Consider the following 23,010-nt stretch of genomic DNA (forward strand, 5'->3'; position numbering starts at 1 on the left):
TTACAGACACAGACCACTGTCCAGACAGCCACCACCAGAAGTTCTGAAATGAAGCAGATTGGCCCAGGCTTCCTTCATTTGCCTAAAATTTGCTCAGGCCTTGGGACTAAGGGCCTGGAAACAAAATGACCAACAAATCATCCATCCTCTCTGTTGAAGGAAAAGGCTGAGGCAGGAACTGTTGAATCCTGGAAGTAAATGCTGGCTATGCAAGTGGAGTCAGTGAGAGGGCTTTGGCTGATGCTCCAGGAAAGAGGATTGGTGGGATGGGATGGGCTCCATCTACCAAATACTGGGAAGACCATCTTTGGACATCGTCTGGCTAACCCAATAAGGAGAGCTTTAAACTAGATCTTATGGGGGATGATGACAAAAATCCAGCTAATGGACATCTAGGCTACAGTAATGAAAACAAGGGGAAGGGGCCTAATTCTGGAGATGGGACTAGAAACCACAACTGCATTAAAGAGGCAAGAAGAAAAACTACAGGACATTCTACAAACTCTCTCTGATACCTGTATACCAACACAAGTAGTATGGGAAATAAGCAGGATGAAGCAAGAGTCCACCAGATAGCACTATAGCACAGAAGGCATCAGTTTTCAGACAAATATCTCTTGGGGATTAAAACACCTCTGGTTGGCCCAGGTCAGTTGACTCGAGCTCTGGGGCTAAAAAAACTGCTAGGTAGATATTCAGGCTCAGGCTGCAGCCCAAGCTCTTGGATCCTGCGAGGGTGGAGGCCATGCTGCATGGCTTTTATCCCCACGTGGACATACCCTTGATGTCCATGTCAAAAAGGAGGCAAGAAAAATGTATCTCCTCAGAACTGAAGAGTTTCTTCCTAAGTGCTTTCCAGGAACTTTATGGCAGTCCTCATCAGGACAGAACAAAAACTTTTGGACCCCACTTCTACGACAGAGTCAAGATTTTTCAATTGCAATGTTGTCCATGCTAGAATAAATCCCTCACTACTGCTCACTACTCCCCTGTTTATACAGTCACAGATCATGTTAGCTTTTTTTGCTACAGCTTCACACTGCGAGCTCATGTTAATTTGCTTGTCCACCATGACCCCTAAATCCTTTTCAGAGCCACTGCTTTCCAGAATACATTCTTCCATTCTATAGGTATGACCTGTTCCTTGATTCTAGATGCACAACTCTGAATTTGGCTGTATTAAAACATTTTATTTGAATGGACCCAGTTTACCAAGTATCTAGATCACTATTGCCCTGTCCTCATGATTTACCATTGTATCATCCACAAACGTTATTAGCAGTGATTTTATATTTACCTCCAGATCACTAATGAAAACGTTCAATAGCACTGGGCATGGTATTGAACCCTACAAAACCCCCTAACACCACCTCTATTCAATGACTACTCCCCATTGACAACTATTTTTGAGACCTGTCAACTAGCCAGTTCTTAATCCATTTAATAAACACACTAATAATATTATGTAATGCTACTTTTTAATGATCTGTACAGGTACCTTTATCAACCAAAACTGTAATTCCATCAAAAAAATTGAAATCAGGTTTGTTTGACAAGATCTATTTCTTGAAAAGATCTATTTTGAACACATGCAAATAGGAGCTGAATTCTCTGATCTATTCTGTGCATGTCCACACTGGAGCTCATGGTGAGAGATTTAGGTAGCTACAATGAGCAATGATTCAATAGTTTGATGAGGTACTGTTAAAAACTGTTTAGAAAAATTCATTCTAGTATATGTTTAGTAAATATTGAATTGTCTAACAAGTAATCACTGCAGTCTTCCTCTGAAGAAAAATCATACAATCCATAACAGCATTATCTAAAGAGCTTCTCTAGCAGGATGTTTATCACCAACACACACAAAAAAGGAAAACAGCAGCAATTTGGACTGATGTTTTAAAAAAACAATCTTGTAATAAATTAAATTTATTAATGGATTATTGCAACATAAGCATAGTCTATAATTTCTCCTTTTTGTGTTCTCCCTATTACAAACAAACAGTGTGAACAGAAGCAGCTTCAGCAGTAAATGAAAGAACAGTTGAAGACACTGCTAAGGAATTGACTTTTCTTTGTTTAAAAGATAGAAATCCTTGGATCATTAATATTAATTTAGAAGGAGGAAAGAATGCATTTATTGTAGCTACTGAACTAATAAAAGCCAACTAACTTTTCCAACTCTCTATAATGCATTACTTTTCCTACTCCAGTGTCTCACATGCTCATTAAAAATGTTAACTACTTGTCACTATTAGTTTTAAAAGCTACACTAAAATTATAGTAGCATCTGGAAGTGTTGCTCTACCTAGTTCATGTTAAACTGGTAGTTCAGCTAATAATACTCTGAATGCAAATAGTGCCTATCATCCAAAGATATCAAAGTTCTATAAAAATATTGAATCTATCACCATCCTCTTTCATAACAGAAGAGAAGGAGTTGTGACTGCTTACTCCAGGGCTTCAATTAATCCTTAATCTCCTAACAAGCACTACTGTTTCACCAAATTAACAAGGTAAAAATGCTGTTCTAAGGTTTCACTTGTACAGGCGAGTATAATAGCGCCATATAGTTCAGATCAATAATCCATCCAAATCCATTATCCTGTCTCTATTGGATGCCAGTACCAAAAGTTTTGTATGCTGCATTCTCATCCCAGAATAGATTATTCTGGGAAGTTTTGTAAAAGAAAAATCAGAGGAATTTTAAAGTTAGTGTTTTGAAAGATTACCTAAAGTTCCCTTGTGAAATAGAATCATAAGTGCTTGGCCTTGTGCTCTGTTGATATAACCAACTGCCTGGTAGGTCCCATGGCAAGTTACAAAAAATGTAATAGAAACCATCATAATTTGACTTGATAAATAATACTACCAAGTTCTTATATAGCACCTTCTGTCAGTAGATCTCAAAGAGCTTTACACTACACTTACCTACATTAGCCTCATTTTAAAGATGGTTTAATTGATATACAGGGAGGAGAAATTACTTGCCCAAAGTCATCACCCAGCAGGTCAGTGGCAAAGCCAGGAACAGAAGCCTGGGGTCCTGATTCCCAGGCCAGTGCTCTACTCACTAAGCCATGCTGCCTCCCCACAATAGAAAAAAGAGAAGGGATTAAACTGTCCAATTAAAACAGTTTTATAACCCACATAACTGTTGATGGAAGGGTTGGGGGAGATAAAGTTATTGTCAAGCCCTGCCCAGCAGCACCAGAGAGTCAGAAAGAACTGGTGTAAGGACTATAAACACTGCTTAAAAGAGCCTTTCATTACATGACTGGCTGAAGCACAGTTTACCTAATATGATGCTTACTGGGCCTTTTGGACAACACTAAAGAAAGTCCTTGTTCTCATACTTTGTACATTAGAATGGAGTGTCGAAATACTATGCACAGAGGTGTGCACACATTAAAGTGACAAATGCAAAGTAAGAACAAGTGCAAAGTACTACCCTTAGAAAGAAATAATCAATTGCACAAATACAAAATGGGAAATGACTGCCTAGGATGGAGTACAGCAGAAAAGGATCTGGGATTATAATGGATCACAAACTAAATATGCATCAACAATGTAATAAATACTGTTGCGAAAAAAGCAAACACTTTGGGATGTACTAGCAGAAATGTTGTAAGCAAGACTCTACTCAGCACTGATAAAGCCTCAACTGGAGAATTGTGTCCAGTTCTGGGCACCATGCTTCAAAAAAGATGTGGACAAATTGGCATCAGTCCAAATTAGAGCAACAAAAATGATTAAAGAACAGGAGTACTTGTGGCACCTTAAAGACTAAGTACTCCTGTTCTTTTTGCGGATACAGACTTACACGGCTGCTACTCTGAAATCTGTCAAAAATGATTAAAACTCTAGAAAGCATGACCTATGAGGAAAAATTGGGTTTGTTTAGTCTGGAGAAGAGAAGACTGAAGGGGAACATGATAACAGTATGCAAGTACCTAAAAGGTCGCTATAATGAGGAAAGTGATAAATGTTCTCCTTAACCACTGAGGACAGGACAAGTAGTAATGGGTTTAAATTCTAGCAAAGGAGATTTAGGTTGGACATCAGGAAAACAACTTCTTAACTGTAAGGGTAGTTAAGCACTGGAACAAATTGCCCAGGTGGTGGAATCACAGTCACTGGAGTTTTTAAGAACAAGTTAGACAAACATCTGTCAGGGATGGTCTAGATAATACTTAGTCCTGCCTCCATACAGAGGACTGGATGAGGTGACCTATGGAGATCCCTTCCAGTCCTACATTTCTATGGTTTTATGACATAAGGGTAAATCCTGAGCATGATGAGAAGAGTTTTGGCCATGCTACTCTTGTCAGAAGCCACAGGGGCTCCATGTTAAATCTCACATATCATGCTGAAGATGTATCCCTAAAGGCTGCATGATACAAATTTGAAAACAGATATCAGTTCCACCTTCTGGTTTTCAAACAAAGATCATCATATGGAGGTGATGCAGAAATGTTTGCCAAAATAAAACACTTTACTCCAAGCAGAAGGGAAGTTTGTAACTAGGCTTGGAAGAATTAGATTTTCATCAGTAAAGGTCAATTTCACTGCACACACACAAACCAATAAAAAAAAAGATGTCCATCTATAATAAATGAAATTTACATATATGCAAAGAAAGAAAAATACTGCTTCAGACCTTAGATAATTCAAGGATATTTACTTTGTATATTTTGACAGGTAATGTAGACAGTTTGTGTTTTAACAGTTATAAAGTTGTAACTTCTTGAATCTCGAGGTCTACTATCATTAAATGATTGTCTGACCCCCATAGTGTCTGATCCCTCCTATAATTTTCCACAACTGTGAAAATTTAAAATAATCTAAAATAATGCTTAAAATAAACTATCAAATTTATAAAAAATAAAAATCACATTATGCCAAGCCTATTTGTAACTTACCATCACTGAGGTCTTGCAGAAGGTTTTCTTGACAGGAGAAGTCGAGCTTCACTTTAATGTTTACATTAAATGTTGCAATCTTCCCAGGTTTTAGGGGAAACTGAGAGAGTGTGTCTTCTAGCTTCCAACTCAGGAACTCACCATACAGCTTTTCTATATTAAAAATGTATACATTATATATAAGCATACGCACAATAAGAGCAGTAAGTTTTAAATTTAAAACAAACTAGTACCATATATGTTATATACCATGTATAGTTTATTTCTTTTCATTTTCTGTTTAAATGTGTGAAAATATTTGGTATGAAAGCATGAAAAATTAATGTTGACAGGACTGAGCAGGGCTGATGACACTGTGTGAAAGAAAAACATGTTTACCCAGGAAACCAAAATATAAACCTTATTGAAAAGAACAGCAATAAAAATAGTTGGATGATTGACATCAAATTACAAGCAGCATAAAATGTGATGATCTCTCTCTGAAGTGCAGCCTAAAAGTGAACTAAAGTAATCTTCATACAGTACTGAATCACATAGTCGCCCCAACAAAGAAATAGGACACACGCATCACCTCATCTTATCACAAAAGTATGATAAAACCAATTCCAAAGCTAAATCAGTCACTATTTCAAAGTGTCTGCAGTTTGGGGGTGAAGGGAGGGGTCTTTTTGTTGGGTTTTGGTTGGCTGGTTGAGTTTTTGTTTGTTTTAACTGGAGGTTCTGCCCCATAACTAGAAATCAAAATAAAAAGAGGTTCATGCCACTTGCTGTAGCTGACCAATATTTAGAGCAGGGGTTCTCAACCTTTTTCCTTCTGCACACTCCCCTCCCCCCAACCATACTATAAAAATTCCACAGCTCACCCATGCCACAACAACTGTTTTTCAATAGATTAAAGTCAGGGCTAGTGGGTAGCATGCAGAGTAATTGCCCAGAGCACCACATTGCAGGGGGCTGCGCGAAGCTAAGTTGCTCAGGGCTGGCTTCAGCCCAGGGTGTAGGGGCTCAGGATTCAGGTTTCTGCCCTGGACCACAGTGAGTCTAACACTGGCCCTGCTCTCTGGTTTATTTTGGTAGATCTCCTGAAACCTGCTCGCAGTCCACCCCCCAAGGGTCCCGGACCCCTGGTTGAGAATCGCCAATTTAGAGTACTTCAGGACTAGAGTATTAGGGACACTGCAAGTCAGGATTAATTTACACTGGAAGATATTTGTGGGGGATTGTGCATAGCACTGGCAAACACCATGCACAGCTCTAAGCACTATTAGTTCCTCTTTCATAAGCATTAAACTGACAGAAAATTATAGGAAAAAAATGAATATATTTCATTATGTTTACTATAAATGTGGTATTGAGATAATTTATATGAATTTATTTTACAATCTCACTAGCAATTAATTATGTTCAAGTTTGGATAATTAGCATTAAACAATATCAAGCAAATGGATTTCTAAAGTAAACAAAGTACAATTCAGTTGGCAAACTACACAGCAGAGGAACTAAATATGACATATTATGCCAATTATGTGCTATGCTAAGTGAGCTCTGAAGTTCACCAAAATACTACAGTGATTTTTATTTCAGTTCATCCCTATTGGTATCCTTGACATTACATTAAAAAACATGGCAGGATGTGCTATTAAAATTCATATGGAAACATCAAAAACAAAGGGTACCGATGTAGCGGTGCTGCTGTAGTGCAGATGCTCTGTGCAGACCGAAGAGAGCTCTCCAGCTGGCATAATTACTCCACCTCCCCAAGTAGCGATAACTATGTCAGCAGGAGAGCTTCTCCCACCGACATAGCGCTATCCACACCAGCACTTAGGTCGGTGTAACTTACATCACTCAGGGGGGGTTACCTTTTCACATCCCTGAGCGACTTAAGTTATACACACTAGCGCTTACTTCAGTATAAATCCTGACACAAAGAAATTGATCTGGATGAATGGGTTTCCATACGGGAAAGACAATGTACATGTTCAATTTATGTAACTCAAAGAAAAATTTTATCCATTACTGTATAGATGGCCTTTGACTCCAGTGAAGATCCACCACAGTTTTGCTCCTGGGGAGGCACCTTGTTTGAGGGGTTGTGGGGAAAGAACATACACATATGGCGGTTGTGTCCAGGAATTAGACAGTTTGGGGAGGAAATAATTAAACAGATTCATCTTATAACAAAATACCAGCTTCCCAGAGATCCCCAACCTGCTTACTGAATACTCCAATAAAGGATGTACAGCAAGTTAAAGTAGTATGGGTTGGATGAATGGACTATAAGGTGGATAGAAAGCTGGCTAGGTCGTCAGGCTCAACGGGTAGTGATCAATAGTTCCATGTCTGGTTGGCAGCCGGTATCAAGCGGAGTGCCCCAAGGATTGGCCCAGGGGCCGGTTTTGTTCAATATCTTCATTAATGATCTGGAGGATGGCGTGGATTGCACCCTCAGCAAGTTTGCAGATGACACTAAACTGGGAGGAGTGGTAGATATGCTGGAGGGTAGGGATAGGATACACAGGGACCTAAACAAAGTAGAGGATTGGGCCAAAAGAAATCTGATGAGGTTCAACAAGGACAAGTGCAGAGTCCTGCACTTAGGACAGAAGAAAAGGACCTAGGGGTTACAGTGGATGAGAAGCTGGATATGAGTCAGTGTGCCCTTGTTGCCAAGAAGGCTAATGGCATTTTGGGCTGTATAAGTAGGAGCATTGCCAGCAGATCGAAGGACGTGATCATTCCCCTCTATTTGGCATTGGTGAGGCCTCATCTGGAGTAGTGTGTCCAGTTTTGGACCCCACACTACAAGAAGGATGTGGAAAAATTGGAAAGTGTCCAGCGGAGGGCAACAAAAATGATTAGGAGGCTGGAGCACATGATTTATGAGGAGAGGGTGAGGGAACTGGGATTATTTAGTCTGCAGAAGAGAAGAATGAGGGGGGATTTGATTGCTGCTTTCAACTACCTGAAAGCGCGTTCCAAAGAGTACAGATCTAGACTGTTCTCAGTGGTACCAGATGACAAAACAAGGAGCAATGGTCTCAAGTTGCAGTGGGGGAGGTTTAGGTTGGATATTAGGAAAAACTTTTTCACTAGGAAGGTGATAAAGCACTGGAATGGGTTACCTAAGGAAGTAGCAGAATCTCCTTCCTTAGAGGTTTTTAAGGTCAGGCTTGACAAAGCCCTGGCTCAGATGATTTATTTGGAGATTGGTCCTACTTTGAGCAGGGGATTGGACTAGATGACCTCCTGAGGTCCCTTCCAACCCTGATATTCTAGGATATTAAGTACCTGTTATAAAATCAAGTAGTGATATTATATAACTAGCTAAATATAACAAGAAAACATTTATACACTAATAATTGCTGAAGAAAATGTTAAGTATTAAAAATGCTATAGTAATATGCAGATGGTGACATCTAATGATTAACTTTCTCTCTTCTGATGTAATATTCAGAAATTGAACTGCAACGCGGATCTCAGCTCAACTCCTAATTCTGCCACTGACTCCTTGTGTGACCTTGGCCAAACTATTTAGGGTTTATCTATAATGAAACAGTGTGCAGCAAGACAGGGTGTGAATGTATTGCAGTAGAAAACAGACACTAGCCTGCCACGCAGCAAACCTCCATGTGGATCTGGCCACAATGCACAAAGTTTATGGTGCATTTTTGACACTGCCATTTCAAATAGCAAGCAATATACATTAAACTGCACTATTGTTTGGTAGCAGGGTCCACATGGAAACTTATGTATTGGAATATAAGCTTTCGTCCGACAAAATGGGTATTCACTCCAATACATCTGTTAGTCTATAAGGTGCCATAGGACTCTGTCGCTTTTTACAGATCCAGACTAACACTAACCCCTCTGATACATGGAAACAGCAGGCTAGTGTACTATACATCACACCCTGGCTTGCCATGCACTAAGTCTTCATGCAGACATACCGTTAATCTTTCAGTGCCTCAGTTCCCCATCCATATATTCATTAATGTTTACAAGATGCTCAGAAACTACAGTGATGAGCACCACAAAAAAGCATATAACTACATAAAACAAATAGTGATAATTTGACTGGGAGCATCTTAAGGAAAAGGTTACTTATTCATAATAGCACATACTATAGCAACTGTACACTGTAAATCAGTGGTCACCAACTGGTCAATTGCAGTTTACTGGTCGATCCTAGAGTCGATCGCAATCTTTGGCAGCATAGCGTGGCTGCCGCTAAGGCAGGCTCCTTGCCTACCCCGGTCCCACGCTGCTCCTGGAAGCGGCCAGTGAGGCCCCGCGGCCAGGCAGGGATCTCCCTCTGTGCGCTTCTTCTGCCTGCAAGCACCGTCCCCCGTAGCTCCCATTGGCCAGGAGAGCTGTGGGGGTGGTGCTTGCAGACAGGGGCAGCAACGGAGCCACGTGTCATCCCCCCAGGGGGTGCAGGTGCGCGTTGGCCCCTTCCAGGAGCGGTGTGGGGCCAGGGTAGCAAGGAAGCCTGCCTTAGCCTCACTGCACCTGCTGCCAACCAGAAGCCATCAGAGGTAAGTGCTGCCTGCTGGGAGGCTGCACCTCAACCCCCTCTTGCACCCGAAGCCCAGTCTGAGCCCCCTCCCAGAGCCAACATCTCAACCCCCCTCCTGCACCCCAGCCCTGATCCCCCTCCCAGAGCCAGCATCCTGTACCTCCCTCCTGCACCCCAATACTCTGCCCCAGCCCAGAGCCCCCTCCTAGAGCTTGCATCCCTCACCCTCTCCTGCACCCCAAAACACTGCCCCAGGCTCAGCCCAGAGCCCCCTCCCAAACTGCGAACCCCTCAGCCCCAGTCCAGAGCCCCTACTCCCTCTCAAACCCCAACCCTGTACCTGGTGAAAGTGAGTGGGGGGGGAGAGCGAGCAATGGAGAGAGGGGGGATGGAGTGAGCGGGGCAGATCCTGGGCTGCCCTTAGATTCAAAAAGTGATCTTAGGCATAAAAAAAGGTTGGAGACCACTGCTGTAAATGATTCCTCACAAGGGGTCAGTTCATCATACATTTAACATTGCTTTGCACAGTACAGGGACTACAGAAAACCAGTTGTACAAGCAGACATGAATTCCCTCTTTTCTTAAATGCACTGCCACTGCTAGATATTTCGTAAATGCTCTGGAAGCTGTGGAGAGTCCAAAAGGCAGAACTATATTCTGATAGTGGTTGGGCTCTGTTGGGAATCTTAGGTACCTCCTGTTTGCCAAGTGGATAGCTATGTGGAAGGCCATGAACGAGTCTTGATTTTAGAGTGATGGAATGAGGAAACCAGCATTACCATCTTGAACCTGAAACAGCATATGTATTTGTTGAGTTTCTTCAGGTCTAGACAGGACAAAGACCCACTTTCTTCTCCTAAATGAGGAAATAATAGGAGCAGAAGCATCTTCCCCATACTCCTGAGAAACCTACTGCATGCCTCATACATGAAGCAATGAGTTCATTTCTGTTTATGAAAGTCTCTTGTAAAAAGGGTCCCCTGAAGAGGAATGGAGAAGGGTGCGTAGGGAGTAAAGATTGGAACGAAAAGGGGCAGCCATGGGTGATGATTTCTAACGCCATCTGTCTGCTGTCAAGGCAGATCACACCTGGTGGAATGGGGCAAGGCGAATTCTGAAGGTTGTGCTCTCTCTATGGGCTCAAATATAATTTAATCTGTTGAAGTGTCAAAGGAGCAGTGTGTGTGTTGCCATGCACAACTAGAAGCCAGTCATCTAGGCAGGGGTATACTGAGTAATCGAGACAACGCATCTGTGCTGCCATGACAGCAAAGACTTTTGTGAGGACCCATGGGGCCATCGCAATGCCAACGGGGAGAACTGTGAATTGGTAGTGGTTGTGGCCCACACAGAAGTAGAGAAATTTTCAGTAGCCTGGGTGAATGTTAATGTGAAAGTATGCGTCTCATGTCGAAGCTGCGAACCAGGCTCCCTAGCGAAGGGAGGGAATGACAGATGCCAGCATCACCATATGGAACTTGGATTTCCTGAAAAAAGTGTTGAGGAGGCAGAGATTGAGTATAGAGTGGCACCCTCTGCACTTTTTCAGGATGAGAAAGTATGGGGAGTAAAATCTTCTGCCCAAGAAGGAGCTGGGTACCAGCTCCATGATGCCCATCGCTACAAGGGCAGCCACTTCTTGCAAGAGGCAGTGATGGGAAGGACCCCCGGCAAGCGTCTGAGGGGGGCTGTGTGTGCAGAAGACAAGGCATTCAACAGAGTATCTGTGGTGCACACAACCATCCATGGCAATCTTGCCACAATTGTGGGCAAATAGGACCAGACGACCCCAAAAGATGACCTCGGGGACCAGAGGTGGTGACAGGGAGGGTTCACAGCACTTGACTTGTGAGTCAAAAGTGAGCCTTGGGCTGTTGGTGGGGAGATGTTCATGGCAGGAGATGTTCATGGCAGGACACAGCCTGGGGCACTGTGGGTGGTGCCGCTTCTGCGGGAATTCTTGTTGCCAGTGATAGTAGGGTGAATATCATGCATACTGCCAGGGATGGAAGGGATGTCACTGCTGTTTGTGATGGGATGTAGATCCCAAGGAACCAGAGTGCCTCCCTCAAGTCCATCAGGGACTCATCTGCTTTGGCGGAGAAGCACATCTCCTTGTCGAAGGGGAGGTCCTGTATAGTGGTCTTGACCTCCCATGGGAAGCCGTTGGATTGTAGCCAAGAGTTGCAGCGCATGACCACACACGTGGTGAGGCAATGGGAGTATGTACCCATCGTCTACCAGGCAGCCCTCTTCCACGAGGGTGCGGAAGCACTGTCTCTTGTCCAACGAAGATTAACTAAGTACACTAGCCTAACAACTATTTACAGCTAACTGAAGAATAAAAACAACGAAGAAAAACTATATACAAATGGATGAAAATGCTCTTGCAGTCAAACTATGATCATGAAGGAACAGGGATTCTGACTCTGACCATACAGCGGTAAGAGGGAACTGAAGACGCATTGATCCACATAACCTAATATAACCTTGCCTGAGACATGAGGCAAAAAACACGTCACACACGCAGGTTAGCTACAAAAAAAAATCTTCTGGCTCCAGCACATTGCATGCAGGTGCACCAGAGTTTGCAATACATATAGGGACCACCACTCGAAGAAGAAAGGCTACTTACCTAGCAACTGTAGCACTGAGTAGACTGCGAGTACAAATCCACACACCGTCCTTACTCCTCATTTATTCAGAGTCTTAGCTCAGATTTTGCTTGTGTGTGTGGCTAGACCACATAGTGGGACAGGACTAACATCACCATGAAACTTCAACTACAATAGTAAAATGAACCCACTACTAATATTAAGTACTTATCTAACAAGAAGAAAAAGACAGAGGGTTCCAAGTACTCTTTTGACAGTAGTCCCAAGAAACAGAAGTGGGGTCAAGGCAATGGCTCCTCATGAACCTGAGGGAACAAGTGTGCAGTTACAACAGCCAGAGAGTTCCAATCTCTGTTCTGAAAGAGTGGGACAGCTACCCTGACAATATTCTGTTTTATACTTGTTCTCAGCTGAAAATTAATTTGCATCTTCTTGTATTTCACTGTCAATTTATTAAGGCTGACATCTCATAGCTACTGTAGAATATAATTGACAGGAATTATCTTGTGTGCGTTTTAGAAGCAGATGGTTTGTTTGAAGAAATCTAATTCCAATGTGAAATGTATTACATCTAGGGATGAGACTATAATAAGAATGACTGTTTTAATTTTTCACCCCTAAACGTGTTTGCTTGATAATGGCTACAGTGTAAGACAGCTTTTCATATTAGACAAGCAAGGTGGGTGAGGTAATATTGGACCAACTTCTGTTGGCGAGAGACAACCTTTCAAGCTTACACAGAGCTCTTCCTCAGGTCTGGGAAATGTACTCAAGAGTGGCTCAGCTAAATACAAGGTGGAACAGATTGTTAAGCATAAGTAGTTAATACATATGTCAAGGAACTATTCAAGGTCAAGTATCAGAGAGGTATCCGTGTTAGTCTAGTTCTGTAAAAGCAGCAAAGAATCCTGTGGCACCTTATAGACTAACAGACGTTTTGCAGCATGAGCTTTCGTGGGTGAATGCCTTGCATCCGACGAAGTGGGCATTCACCCACGAAAGCTCATGCTGCAAAGCGTCTGTTAGTCTATAAGGTGCCACAGGATTCTTTGCTGCTTTTACAGAACCAGACTAACACGGCTACCTCTCTGATACTGCACCTTGAATAGTTCCTTGACATATGTATTAACTATTCTTTGCTGCATTCAAGGTGAAGTGTCCCATTAATACCTCTCCAGTCATAGGGGGAAAGGGGAAAAAAGGATGAGATGAGGTGTTAAGAGGGCTATAGATTTTTGTAATAACCCATAAATCCAGAATCTCTATTCAGTCCATGAGCATTAATATCTAGAAAAGTTATTAAATTAAGCTCCCAGGCTTGTTTTTTTAAAGTGTTGTGCAGATTTCCTTTGAGGATGAGGACTGAGAGGTAAGGTTGATATGGATTCTAGTATGGGGGTGGTAGGTGACCACTAGCAGTGTGTTTATTAAAGGGTTTTATTTCTGTATTGAAGCAGGTTCTCTCAGGATATTTAGGTGGCCTGTTACAAGATGTGACCTATTTCACTGGTGGTGGAGTGTCATTGTTTGGTGAAGACTATTTTAAGTGTTTTAAGGTGTATATCCTGGACTTTCTCCTCAGCACATATTCTGTGGTATCAAAGTGCCTGGCAATAGATCACAGATTTCTGTGTGTATTTGGGGTGATTACTGGATCTGTGATGATTCCTGGGTTCAGCCACCTGAGGACAGCCGTCCAATACAAAAACAAATCACAAAAAAGGCGGAACCAACTACAACAGCTCCACAGACAATTTCTGAGCTTATGTTTAAGTTTAAAAGCCTCATGATTTCAAACGGACAATATTTAACTCTGCAAATCCAGGTTTACAGGGAAAAATTGGCAAGTGAAACCCTTCCATTATTCAGTAATTACAGTTTATATTGCATTTCCCTCCCTTATCTTAAGTTTATTCTAAAAGTTGTCAAGAACCAAAATTATGCTCATCTATGAACAAGAATTTAAATTTACAAGTTACATTTAAAATTAATGCAAAAATTAAAAACTAGCATTGTTAAGAATCAGTCTGAGAAATGCTACATACCTTACAAGGTTAGAGAATCAATAGCTTCATTGAAGATATCTGGTTAAAAATGATTTCCATCTGAAAATTTAGGAAGGGAGGTGGGCTTCAGAGCCCAAGCTCAAGCCTGAGATTCAACTTCATAGCACTGCCTATGCAGCTATTTTTACATTAATGGGAGCCCCTCTACCTCCAAGTTTGTCAACCCAGCTGTGCAGCTTCACTAAATAATGCTGTGTAGAAATACCCTTAAAGACTAAAGAGCATATATAGTAAAACTCTCACCACAACCATTGCACCCCGAATAATAACTTCCTAGCTAGATTTTTCTGATGTGCAAATAAATTAAGTCAAACAATGTTTCATTAAAAAATGCAAAAATTAATTTCACATTTTAACATTTGTGCTCCAAATATGTCATCTCTGAAGAGCTGTGCTAAGACCTATACACTGGTAAACTGTGCTACAACCAATTTCAAAGCTGACATTAAGGGAGCATGTACATGTCTGTCCCAGTATTCTAGAACCAAGGGCATAAAAAGTCTCCAATCCCTAACAGTTCCTCCATTACTCTATCTTCGGGTGCATCCCCCCTTAAGTTTCCAAAGTGGAAGCGAGGACTGGTATTTATCTACAGAGCCAAAATATTTAGGGTACGTCTACACAACAAGACTATTTCGAATCTACTTAACTCGAATTTGTGGAATCGACCTTATGAAGTCGAATTTGTGTATCCACACTAAGGACACTAATTCGACTTTGTGAGTCCACAGTAACGGGGCCAGCATCGACTTTGGAAGCGTTGCACTGTGGGAAGCTATCCCACAGTTCCCGCAGTCCCCGCTGCCCATTGGAATGCTGGGTAGAGCCTCCAATGCCTGCTGGGGGAAAAAATGTGTCGAGGGTGGTTTTGGGTAACTGTCGTCATTGAACCGTCAATCACGCCCTCCCTCCCTGAAAGCGCCGGCGGGAAATCTGTTCGCGCCCTTCTCTGGTCGGTTACAGCGCGGACGCCACAGCACTGCAAGCATGAAGCCCGCTGCGATCATCGCTGCACTTATGGCCGTTGTCAACTCCTCGCACCTTATCGTCCACCTCTTCCACAGTCAGCTGCTGAGAAATCGGGCGAGGAGGCTCCGTCAGCGCGGTGAGGAGAGTGGCGCAGACCTCTCACAAAGCAGGGTACGCCGCGCAGTGGAGATCATGGTGGCAATGGGTCAAGTTCATGGTGTGGAATGGCGATTCTGGGCCCGGGAAACAAACACGGACTGGTGGGACCGCATAGTGCTGCAGGTCTGGGATGAATCACAGTGCCTGCGAAACTTCAGGATGCGTAAGGGCACTTTCCTTGAACTCTGTGACTTGCTGTCCCCTGCCCTGAAGCGCCAGGACACTCGGATGCGAGCAGCCCTGACTGTGCAGAAGCGAGTGGCCATAGCCCTCTGGAAACTTGCAACGCCAGACAGCTACCGGTCAGTAGCGAACCACTTTGGTGTGGGCAAATCTACCGTAGGGCTTGCTGTGATTCAAGTAGCCCACGCAATCGTTGAGCAACTGCTCTCAAAGGTAGTGACTCTAGGAAACGTCGAGGTCGTCAGAGATGGCTTCGCCACGATGGGATTCCCAAACTGCGGTGGGGCTATAGATGGGACTCACATCCCTATCCTGGGACCAGCCCACCAGGCCAGCCAGTACATTAACCGAAAGGGCTACTTTTCTATGGTGCTGCAAGCTTTGGTGGACCATAGGGGACGTTTTACCAACATCTACGTCGGGTGGCCGGGCAAGGTTCATGACACGCGTGTGTTCAGGAACTCTGGTCTGTTTAGACGCCTCCAGGCAGGTAGTTTCTTCCCGGACCACAAAATAACGGTTGGGGATGTGCAGATGCCTACAGTGATCCTCGGGGACCCAGCCTACCCGCTAATGCCCTGGCTCATGAAGCCCTATACAGGCGCCTTGGACAGTGAGAAGGAACTCTTCAACTACCGGCTGAGCAAGTGCAGAATGGTGGTGGAGTGTGCTTTCGGACGTCTCAAGGGGAGATGGCGGAGCTTACTCACTCGCTCGGACCTCAGCGAAAAAAATATCCCCGTTGTTATTGCAGCTTGCTGTGTGCTCCACAATCTCTGTGAGAGCAAGGGGGAGACCTTTATGGCGGGATGGGAGGTTGAGGCAAATCGCCTGGCTGCTGATTACGCTCAGCCAGACAGCCGTGCCGATAGAAGATCCCAGCGGGAAGCGCTGTGCATCCGGGAGGCTTTGAAAGCTAGGTTCCTCGGAGAGCAGGGTAACCTATGACTGTCCACTTGATTTACAGAGAAGCTGAACCTGAGCCTGTTTCAGTGACTGTTGACTTCGATCTGCGGTTACATATCCCATTCTCCAGGTTTCCCCCCTTCCAACACACGTTTTAAAATAAAGTTAATGGAACACTGATTATTAACAAAGTTTTCTTTAATTATGAATTCCTGTTCTAGGGTTGAAACATGGACGCAGACTGTGGTGGGTACGGTGTGCACTGATGTACAGACCGCTTCTACACTAGAGGAATGACAGGCTCCTGCTCCTACAGCGGTCTCTGGGGGGAGGACGGTTGCGGGTGGGTGTGCAGGAAGGGGGGTGGGTTTGCAGGAAGGGGTGAGGGGTGCCGTCTTTGGGACGGAGTTTGGATGCAGGCTCTGGGCTGGAGGTTGGGGCGTAGGAAGGGGTGAGGGGTGTGTGGGAAGGGTGAGTATGGTGTCCGTGGATGAGGGCTCTTGCTGGGGCTCAGGGCATCGGAGAGGCTCGTGGCTAGGGTGGAAGGGCATGGTAAGGGCAGCCTGCCTTGCCATTTGTGGATGGCAGGCGCTAGGACCCTGGGGCAGCATACACCTCACAGAGTGACCCGGGGCAGCATACACCTCCCAGACTGACCCTGGTGCCTAGTGACTGCAGTCTGTGTGTGTCCTGCTGTTGATCCTGCCCCCAAGTCTGTACCCTGGTAATGGAGGCTGTCCTATGCAATTAAAAAACCCCTCCCCCCCCTTCACACAAAGTCTTCTGACAAGAAAAAACGGGACGGAAACAGTGAACAACAACAAACTACTTTTAATACTCAACTACACAGTGGGGGGATGAAACTTGGATTTGGGACTGGGTGATCCAGGAAGGGAAGCACTTCTCAAAATTTATGGCATCAGAGCTGTGTGGTACATGAGCGCTCTGCTGGGGTGCAGTGACAGTTTTCACGGCCCCTAGCGGCCCTCCTTCTTGTTATTTTGGGTGAGGAGGGGACAGGACTTTATGGCAGGGGATTGCGGTTGCAGATACAGTGCAGGGGGGCTCTCTCCTCCTGCCTGCGGTCCTGCAGAACATCTACAAGGCGCCGGAGCGTGTCCGTTTGCTCCCTCATTAGCCCAAGCAGCGTTTGAGTCGCCTGCTGGTCTTCCTGCTGCCACCTGTCCTCCCGTTCGATGTGTGAGCGCTGGTGCTGACATAGGGTCTCCCTCCACTGTCTCTGCTCGGCCGCCTCGGCTCTGGAGCAGGCCATCAGTTCCGAGAACATGTCGTCCCTAGTCTTTTTCTTTCGCCGCCTAATCTGCGCCAGCCTCTGTGAGGGGGATGGCGGGGCAGTTCGTGAAAGAGCCGCAGCTGTGTGATGGGAAAAAGGAAGTGATTTCCTTGAAAAGATACATGTTTGCGAACACTGAACACAGTCTACTCAGTTTCTGTGAACAAGACCATACAGGGAACCTAGTCTCACGAGCTCTCAGGACAAGTTTGAGATTTCGGAATACGCTTTCAGTGGCTGCGGTCTTGCACCGGAGATCGGACAAGCGGGGCGGTACAGCTGAATCCGTTTATCAGCCAGGCCTGGTAAGCCCTACACTATAGGCTGCTTAACAGTTAATGGGTAGCTGTGCCCTCCCGCAGAAGGCAATCTGGAAAGCATAAAGTCTGACCCTGTTCCAGCCCCTCGCGGCTGTGCCCGGGAAAGATCACTGTATGCTTTTCCTCTGCGGCCTCCAACACGTGGCTGTTGAACGAAGGTCTTTGCTATGCAAAGTAAAAGTCAAGCATTCACAATAGTAACAGTACACTAATTGCCCTACTTAGATGCAGCAGTCGCCGAACGACATTACCCTGAGGCGGGTCACTCGGAGAGAGAGAGAGGATGCTGCGGGAATCCCTGCACAGACCAGGACCGTATGCAGCCATGCTGGTGGAGGCGATGATTCCACTTTACGTGAGGATGGCCTGGCACGGAAGAGTGTGCTTCCACGGAGCACCAAATAAGGCACCTCTCCCCAGGAACCTCCTGCGGAGGCTTTTCGAGCACCTCTACGAGAGCTTCGTGGAAGTGTCCCAAGAGGATTTCTCTTCCATCCCTATATGTGTGGACCTTCTTTTTATATAGTTTTATACGGACAACATTTTAGCTAGTTTTTATATAGTATAGATTCCTGTTTTTTAAGAAATAAATGTTTCCATGTTTATAACACTTACTGACTGATCCTTCCCCTGATTCTGAGTCCGTGTTAACGGCCGGGGAGGGTTGGTAGGGGATCTATGTGAGGGTGATGAAGAGATCCTGGCTGTCGGGGAAAGTGGTATTGTAAGCGCTGTCGCCTGCGCCGTCCCTCCACAAACCCTTCCTCATCTTCCCCATCGGCGAACATCACCGAGGAACTGCCCGTCGACACTATGCCATCCTCAGAGTCCACGGTCACTGGTGGGGCAGTGGTGGCAGACCCACCTAGAATGGAATGCAGTGCCTCGTAGAAGCGGCATGTCTGGGGCTGGGCTCCGGAGCGTCCGTTTGCCGCTCAGACTTTTTGGTAGCCTTGTCTCAGGTCCTTGATTTTCTCGCGGCACTGCGTTGTATCCCGGCTGTATCCTCTGAGTGCCATGGCTTTGGAGACCTTCTCGTAGGTCTTTGCATTCCGTTTGTTGGAGCACAGCTCCGAAAGCACAGACACATCGCCCCACACAGCGATCAGATCCAGGACTTCACGGTCTGTCCATGCTGGGGACCTCTTTCTATTCTGGGATTGCATGGACTCCTCTGCTGGAGAGCTCTGCATCGTTGCAGGTGCTGCTGAGCTCACCCCGATGTCCAACCAGGAATTGAGATTCAAACTGGCCAGACAGAAAAAGGAATTCAAATTTTCCCGGGTCGTTTCCTGTGTGGCTGGTCAGAGAATCCAAGCTTGGACTGCTGTCCAGAGCATCAACAGAGTGGTGCACTGTGGGATCGCTCCCGGAGCTACTAAGTTCGATTTGCATCCACACCTAGCCTAATTCGAGATAGCCATGTCGAATTTAGCGCTACTCCCCTCGCCGGTGTGGAGTACCGAATTCGAACTAAAGGGCCCTCTAGGTCGAATTAAACGGCTTCCTGGTGTGGATGGTTGAGCGGTTAATTCGAATTAACGCTGCTAAATTCGATTTAAAGTCCTAGTGTAGACCAGGCCTTAGTAATCAGGGCTTATTTTGGTAAGTAACCTTTTTCTCCTTTATGACATTGTGTCCACAAATCACCACAGAGAGACTAGCTAGCAGTGACAACGTTAAGGGGGAGGGCTACTCAGTGCTGTTAATTGAAAAGAGACTGAAGGATCCAGTCTGATCTGGACTCACGTTGAGAAAATGTTTTGGAAAGGTATGACAAAGGATTTAACTGCAGCTCTCCACAGTTGGCACACTGAACAGGTTGATGCTCAAAACACTGCTTACCAACCTACCCAATAGAAAGTCTTTAAGTCCTTCTGGTATGGGAATTTCAGAAAGCACATAGCCTGCAAATATACAAAACCTGATCTGTTTCAATAGTCTATGGACTGAAGGGTACTCACAATTACCTTAAGTTAATTTTTCCCCTCTCAAAATCAAAAGGAAGTAGTAAATAAGAGAAAGAAGTGATCATGCCTTTTTTCTTCCAGAGGGGGTGGGGAATATTCTGTAAAATGTGCTGTTCTACCTGTTTGAAATCTACCCCATTAATCCATAATAAATCTGGATACAAGATTTACTATAATGCTCCAAATCTCATTGCTTCTAAAATATCTTAAGCAGATTTGGCTTTTAATATCTCATCTAGTGAGTGTTCTGATTGGTCTTCTTACAAGAGTTTTTCCTTTCTTAAAAAAAGACATTAAAACCATTGATTACACAACAAGAGGACTGGGGTTTGCTGGGGGAAATCTCCAATAAACTCCTCTTAACTGTTGGTCCAGCTCTTAGCAGATGCAGTTTCCCAAAATCATACTGTAGGGGAGGCAAGAACACAGTGGTGCTTGCTCCTGTCCATTCCATGTTAGGTGACTCCCAAGCAGTACCTTTGGAGGTGGGCTCGGAATTTATGGGCGTGCTGACTGTAATACCACTCTTCCAAAGCTGGCATCGCCATGGGCCTATTGGGTGATAGCATAGTGGGACAGTAAGGTATGAACTGACGACCATGTTGCAGCTCTGCAGATTTCCTGGATTGGTACTTGTGCAAGGAATGCTGCTGATAAGCTATGAGCTCTTGTGGAATGAGTGGTTACAATAGCTGGAGGCAGAACCTTCGCCTACTCATAGCAAGACAAGATACAGGTGATTATTCAGGATAAGATTCTTTGGGATGATACTGGCAGCCCTCTCATTCTTTCCACTATTGCTACAAAGAGTTGCACAGACTTGCGGAAGCGCTTAGTTCTCTCAATAGAGAAGTCTAGGGCTTGCCTAACATGTAATGTATGGATCAGACCTCCTTGGCAGTCTTGTGAGGTTTCGGAAAAGACCGGAAGAAAAATGTCCTGGTTGTTGTGGAATTGCGACACCACCTTTGGTAGGAAGGCCAGATGGGGGCGCAGCTGGACTTTGTCCCTGAAGACCACCGTATAAGGGGGTTCTGACATCAGGGTTTTGATCCTCAGAGACCCTTCTGGACAAGGTGATCGTCACTAGAAAGGCGAACTTCCAAGACAGAAGCAGTATGGAACAAGATGTGAATGGCTCAATGGGCATTGACAGGACCAGGTTTAAGTCCCGTGGGGGAATCAGGTCATGAACCTGAGGGTAGACTCTTTCCAGACTCTTGAAAAATATGACCGTCATCTCATGGGAGAATAATGGATTTGACCTCCACTAGATGACCAAGATGGCTGCCAAGTGAACCTTAAAAGAGGTGGAGCAGATCATCCAATATAGACTACAGAGAAGACCAGGATGGAGAAAGATTCTGCTCGGAGGCCTAACTAGTGAAGTGTTTGAGCTTAGCCAAATAGCCTTCCACCAGGGCTAACTTTCTCCTACCTAGCAAGATTTGCCAAGCCTGTTCTGAGCAGGCCTGCCCTTCAGAGTTCAGTCACGCAGCAACTATGCTGTCAAGTGCAGGGAGGTTCAGTTCAGGTGAAGCAACTGAGTGTGGTCTTCTGAAATCAAGTCCAGATGGGGTGGGAGCACTAGTGGAGCTGCCACTGAGAGCTTCTCCCGCCAACATAGCTACTGCCTCACAGGGAAGTGGATTAACTAAGACGACAGGAGAGCTCTCGCCCACTGGGTTAGAGAGTCATCATTAAAACACTACAGCAGCATTTATGAAGCATTTTAAGTGTAGATGTGCCCACAGAAGTGCTGGCAGGATATGCAGGTGAATAAACAACACACGGGAAGGACTTAAGTAGCAGGACACAATATATGCCCTCCTCCTATTCTCACATATCAAGTATCGGAGGGATAGCCGTGTTAGTCTGTATCCACAAAAACAACGAGGAATCTGGTGGCACCTTAAAGGCTAACAAATTTATTTGGGCATAAGCTTTCGTAGGTAAAAAACCCACTTCTTTACCCACAAAAGCTTATGCCCAAATAAATGTGTTAGTCTTTAAGGTGCCACCAGACTCCTCATTGTTTTTGTTTTCACATATCAGGTATTTAACTGGACCCAGTGCAGGATTACAGGGCTCTCACCATATAATCAGTAACCCAGGGTGGACCTGTCTTAGCCCCAGCACTAAGACTCAGCTCACTTTTGAATACCTTCTACTTCCCCTGGCACAGGCCAAGGGAAGAGGTAGAAGCTCCAAGGAGCTAGGCACTGTACAAACACAAAACAAAAAGATAGTCCCTACCCCAAAGACCTTACAATTTAAGTATAAAATGAGAACAAGGGGAGACAGACAGATAGAACTACAAGGGAACAGGACAATAATATTGGTCAGCATGATAGCCATTGGTCTAAGCACGCCAGCAGCATAGCCATTCTCAAGCTTTTAAGTGACATTTGATATTATGTCTGGATTTTCCTCTATTAAAAGATTTAAAAAAAGAAGTTAATCTCAGTGCTGAACATCAGGGAGGACCTAACAAGAAAACAAGGGTGTGCTGCTGTGATGCACCCAACACTATGGACTCACTGGAGGATGTTACTGCAATTTTAAAATTGCCTGTTACAACAAGGCAGAAATCAGAGAAATGCAGGGCTGGAAGGGATCTCAAGAGATCATCTAGTCCAAGTGCCCACATTCAGACAGAATCAATTATACCTGACAGGTCTTTAATCTGTTCTGAAAAACATCCATTGATGAAGATTCGACAACCACCCTTAGTAACATATTCCAATATTTAACTACCCTGATGCAATGCCTACACTACAAAATTGTATCAACCTAACTTATGTTGGCATACAGCCATCATAGTTATTAAATCGCTTGTGTTTGCGCAAGCTTGGCTCCTTATGCTGGTGGTGCGTGTCCTCACCGGAAGCACGTGTATCAATTGTATTGTCAGTGTGAGGCATTATGGAACAGCTCCTGAAAGCCAGTAACGGTCGACATAAGCAATGCAGTGTCTATACTGACACTGCACCTACCTAATTACATTGACCATGACTCTATGCCACTTGAGGAGGTGTTCTTACTAAATTGGCATAGAGAGGCACTTACATCATTGGGAGCCAAATT

At 44.6% G+C, this 23,010-nt stretch overlaps 1 protein-coding gene across 11 annotated transcripts in view; it reads right to left on the reverse strand.

Annotated features, from left to right (window-relative positions):
* Positions 1–23,010, reverse strand: part of TRAPPC9 (trafficking protein particle complex subunit 9) — an 825,958-nt gene that overhangs the window by 660,124 nt on the left and 142,824 nt on the right. For all 11 annotated transcript variants that reach the window (XM_039525295.1, XM_039525292.1, XM_039525294.1 and 8 more), the window contains one exon: positions 4,923–5,075. In XM_039525295.1, coding sequence (XP_039381229.1) covers positions 4,923–5,075 — 153 coding nt within the window. The remainder of the gene's footprint in view (positions 1–4,922; positions 5,076–23,010) is intronic.

This window comes from Mauremys reevesii, linkage group 2, assembly GCF_016161935.1.
Source record: "Mauremys reevesii isolate NIE-2019 linkage group 2, ASM1616193v1, whole genome shotgun sequence".
NCBI classification, from domain to species: Eukaryota; Metazoa; Chordata; order Testudines; family Geoemydidae; genus Mauremys; species Mauremys reevesii.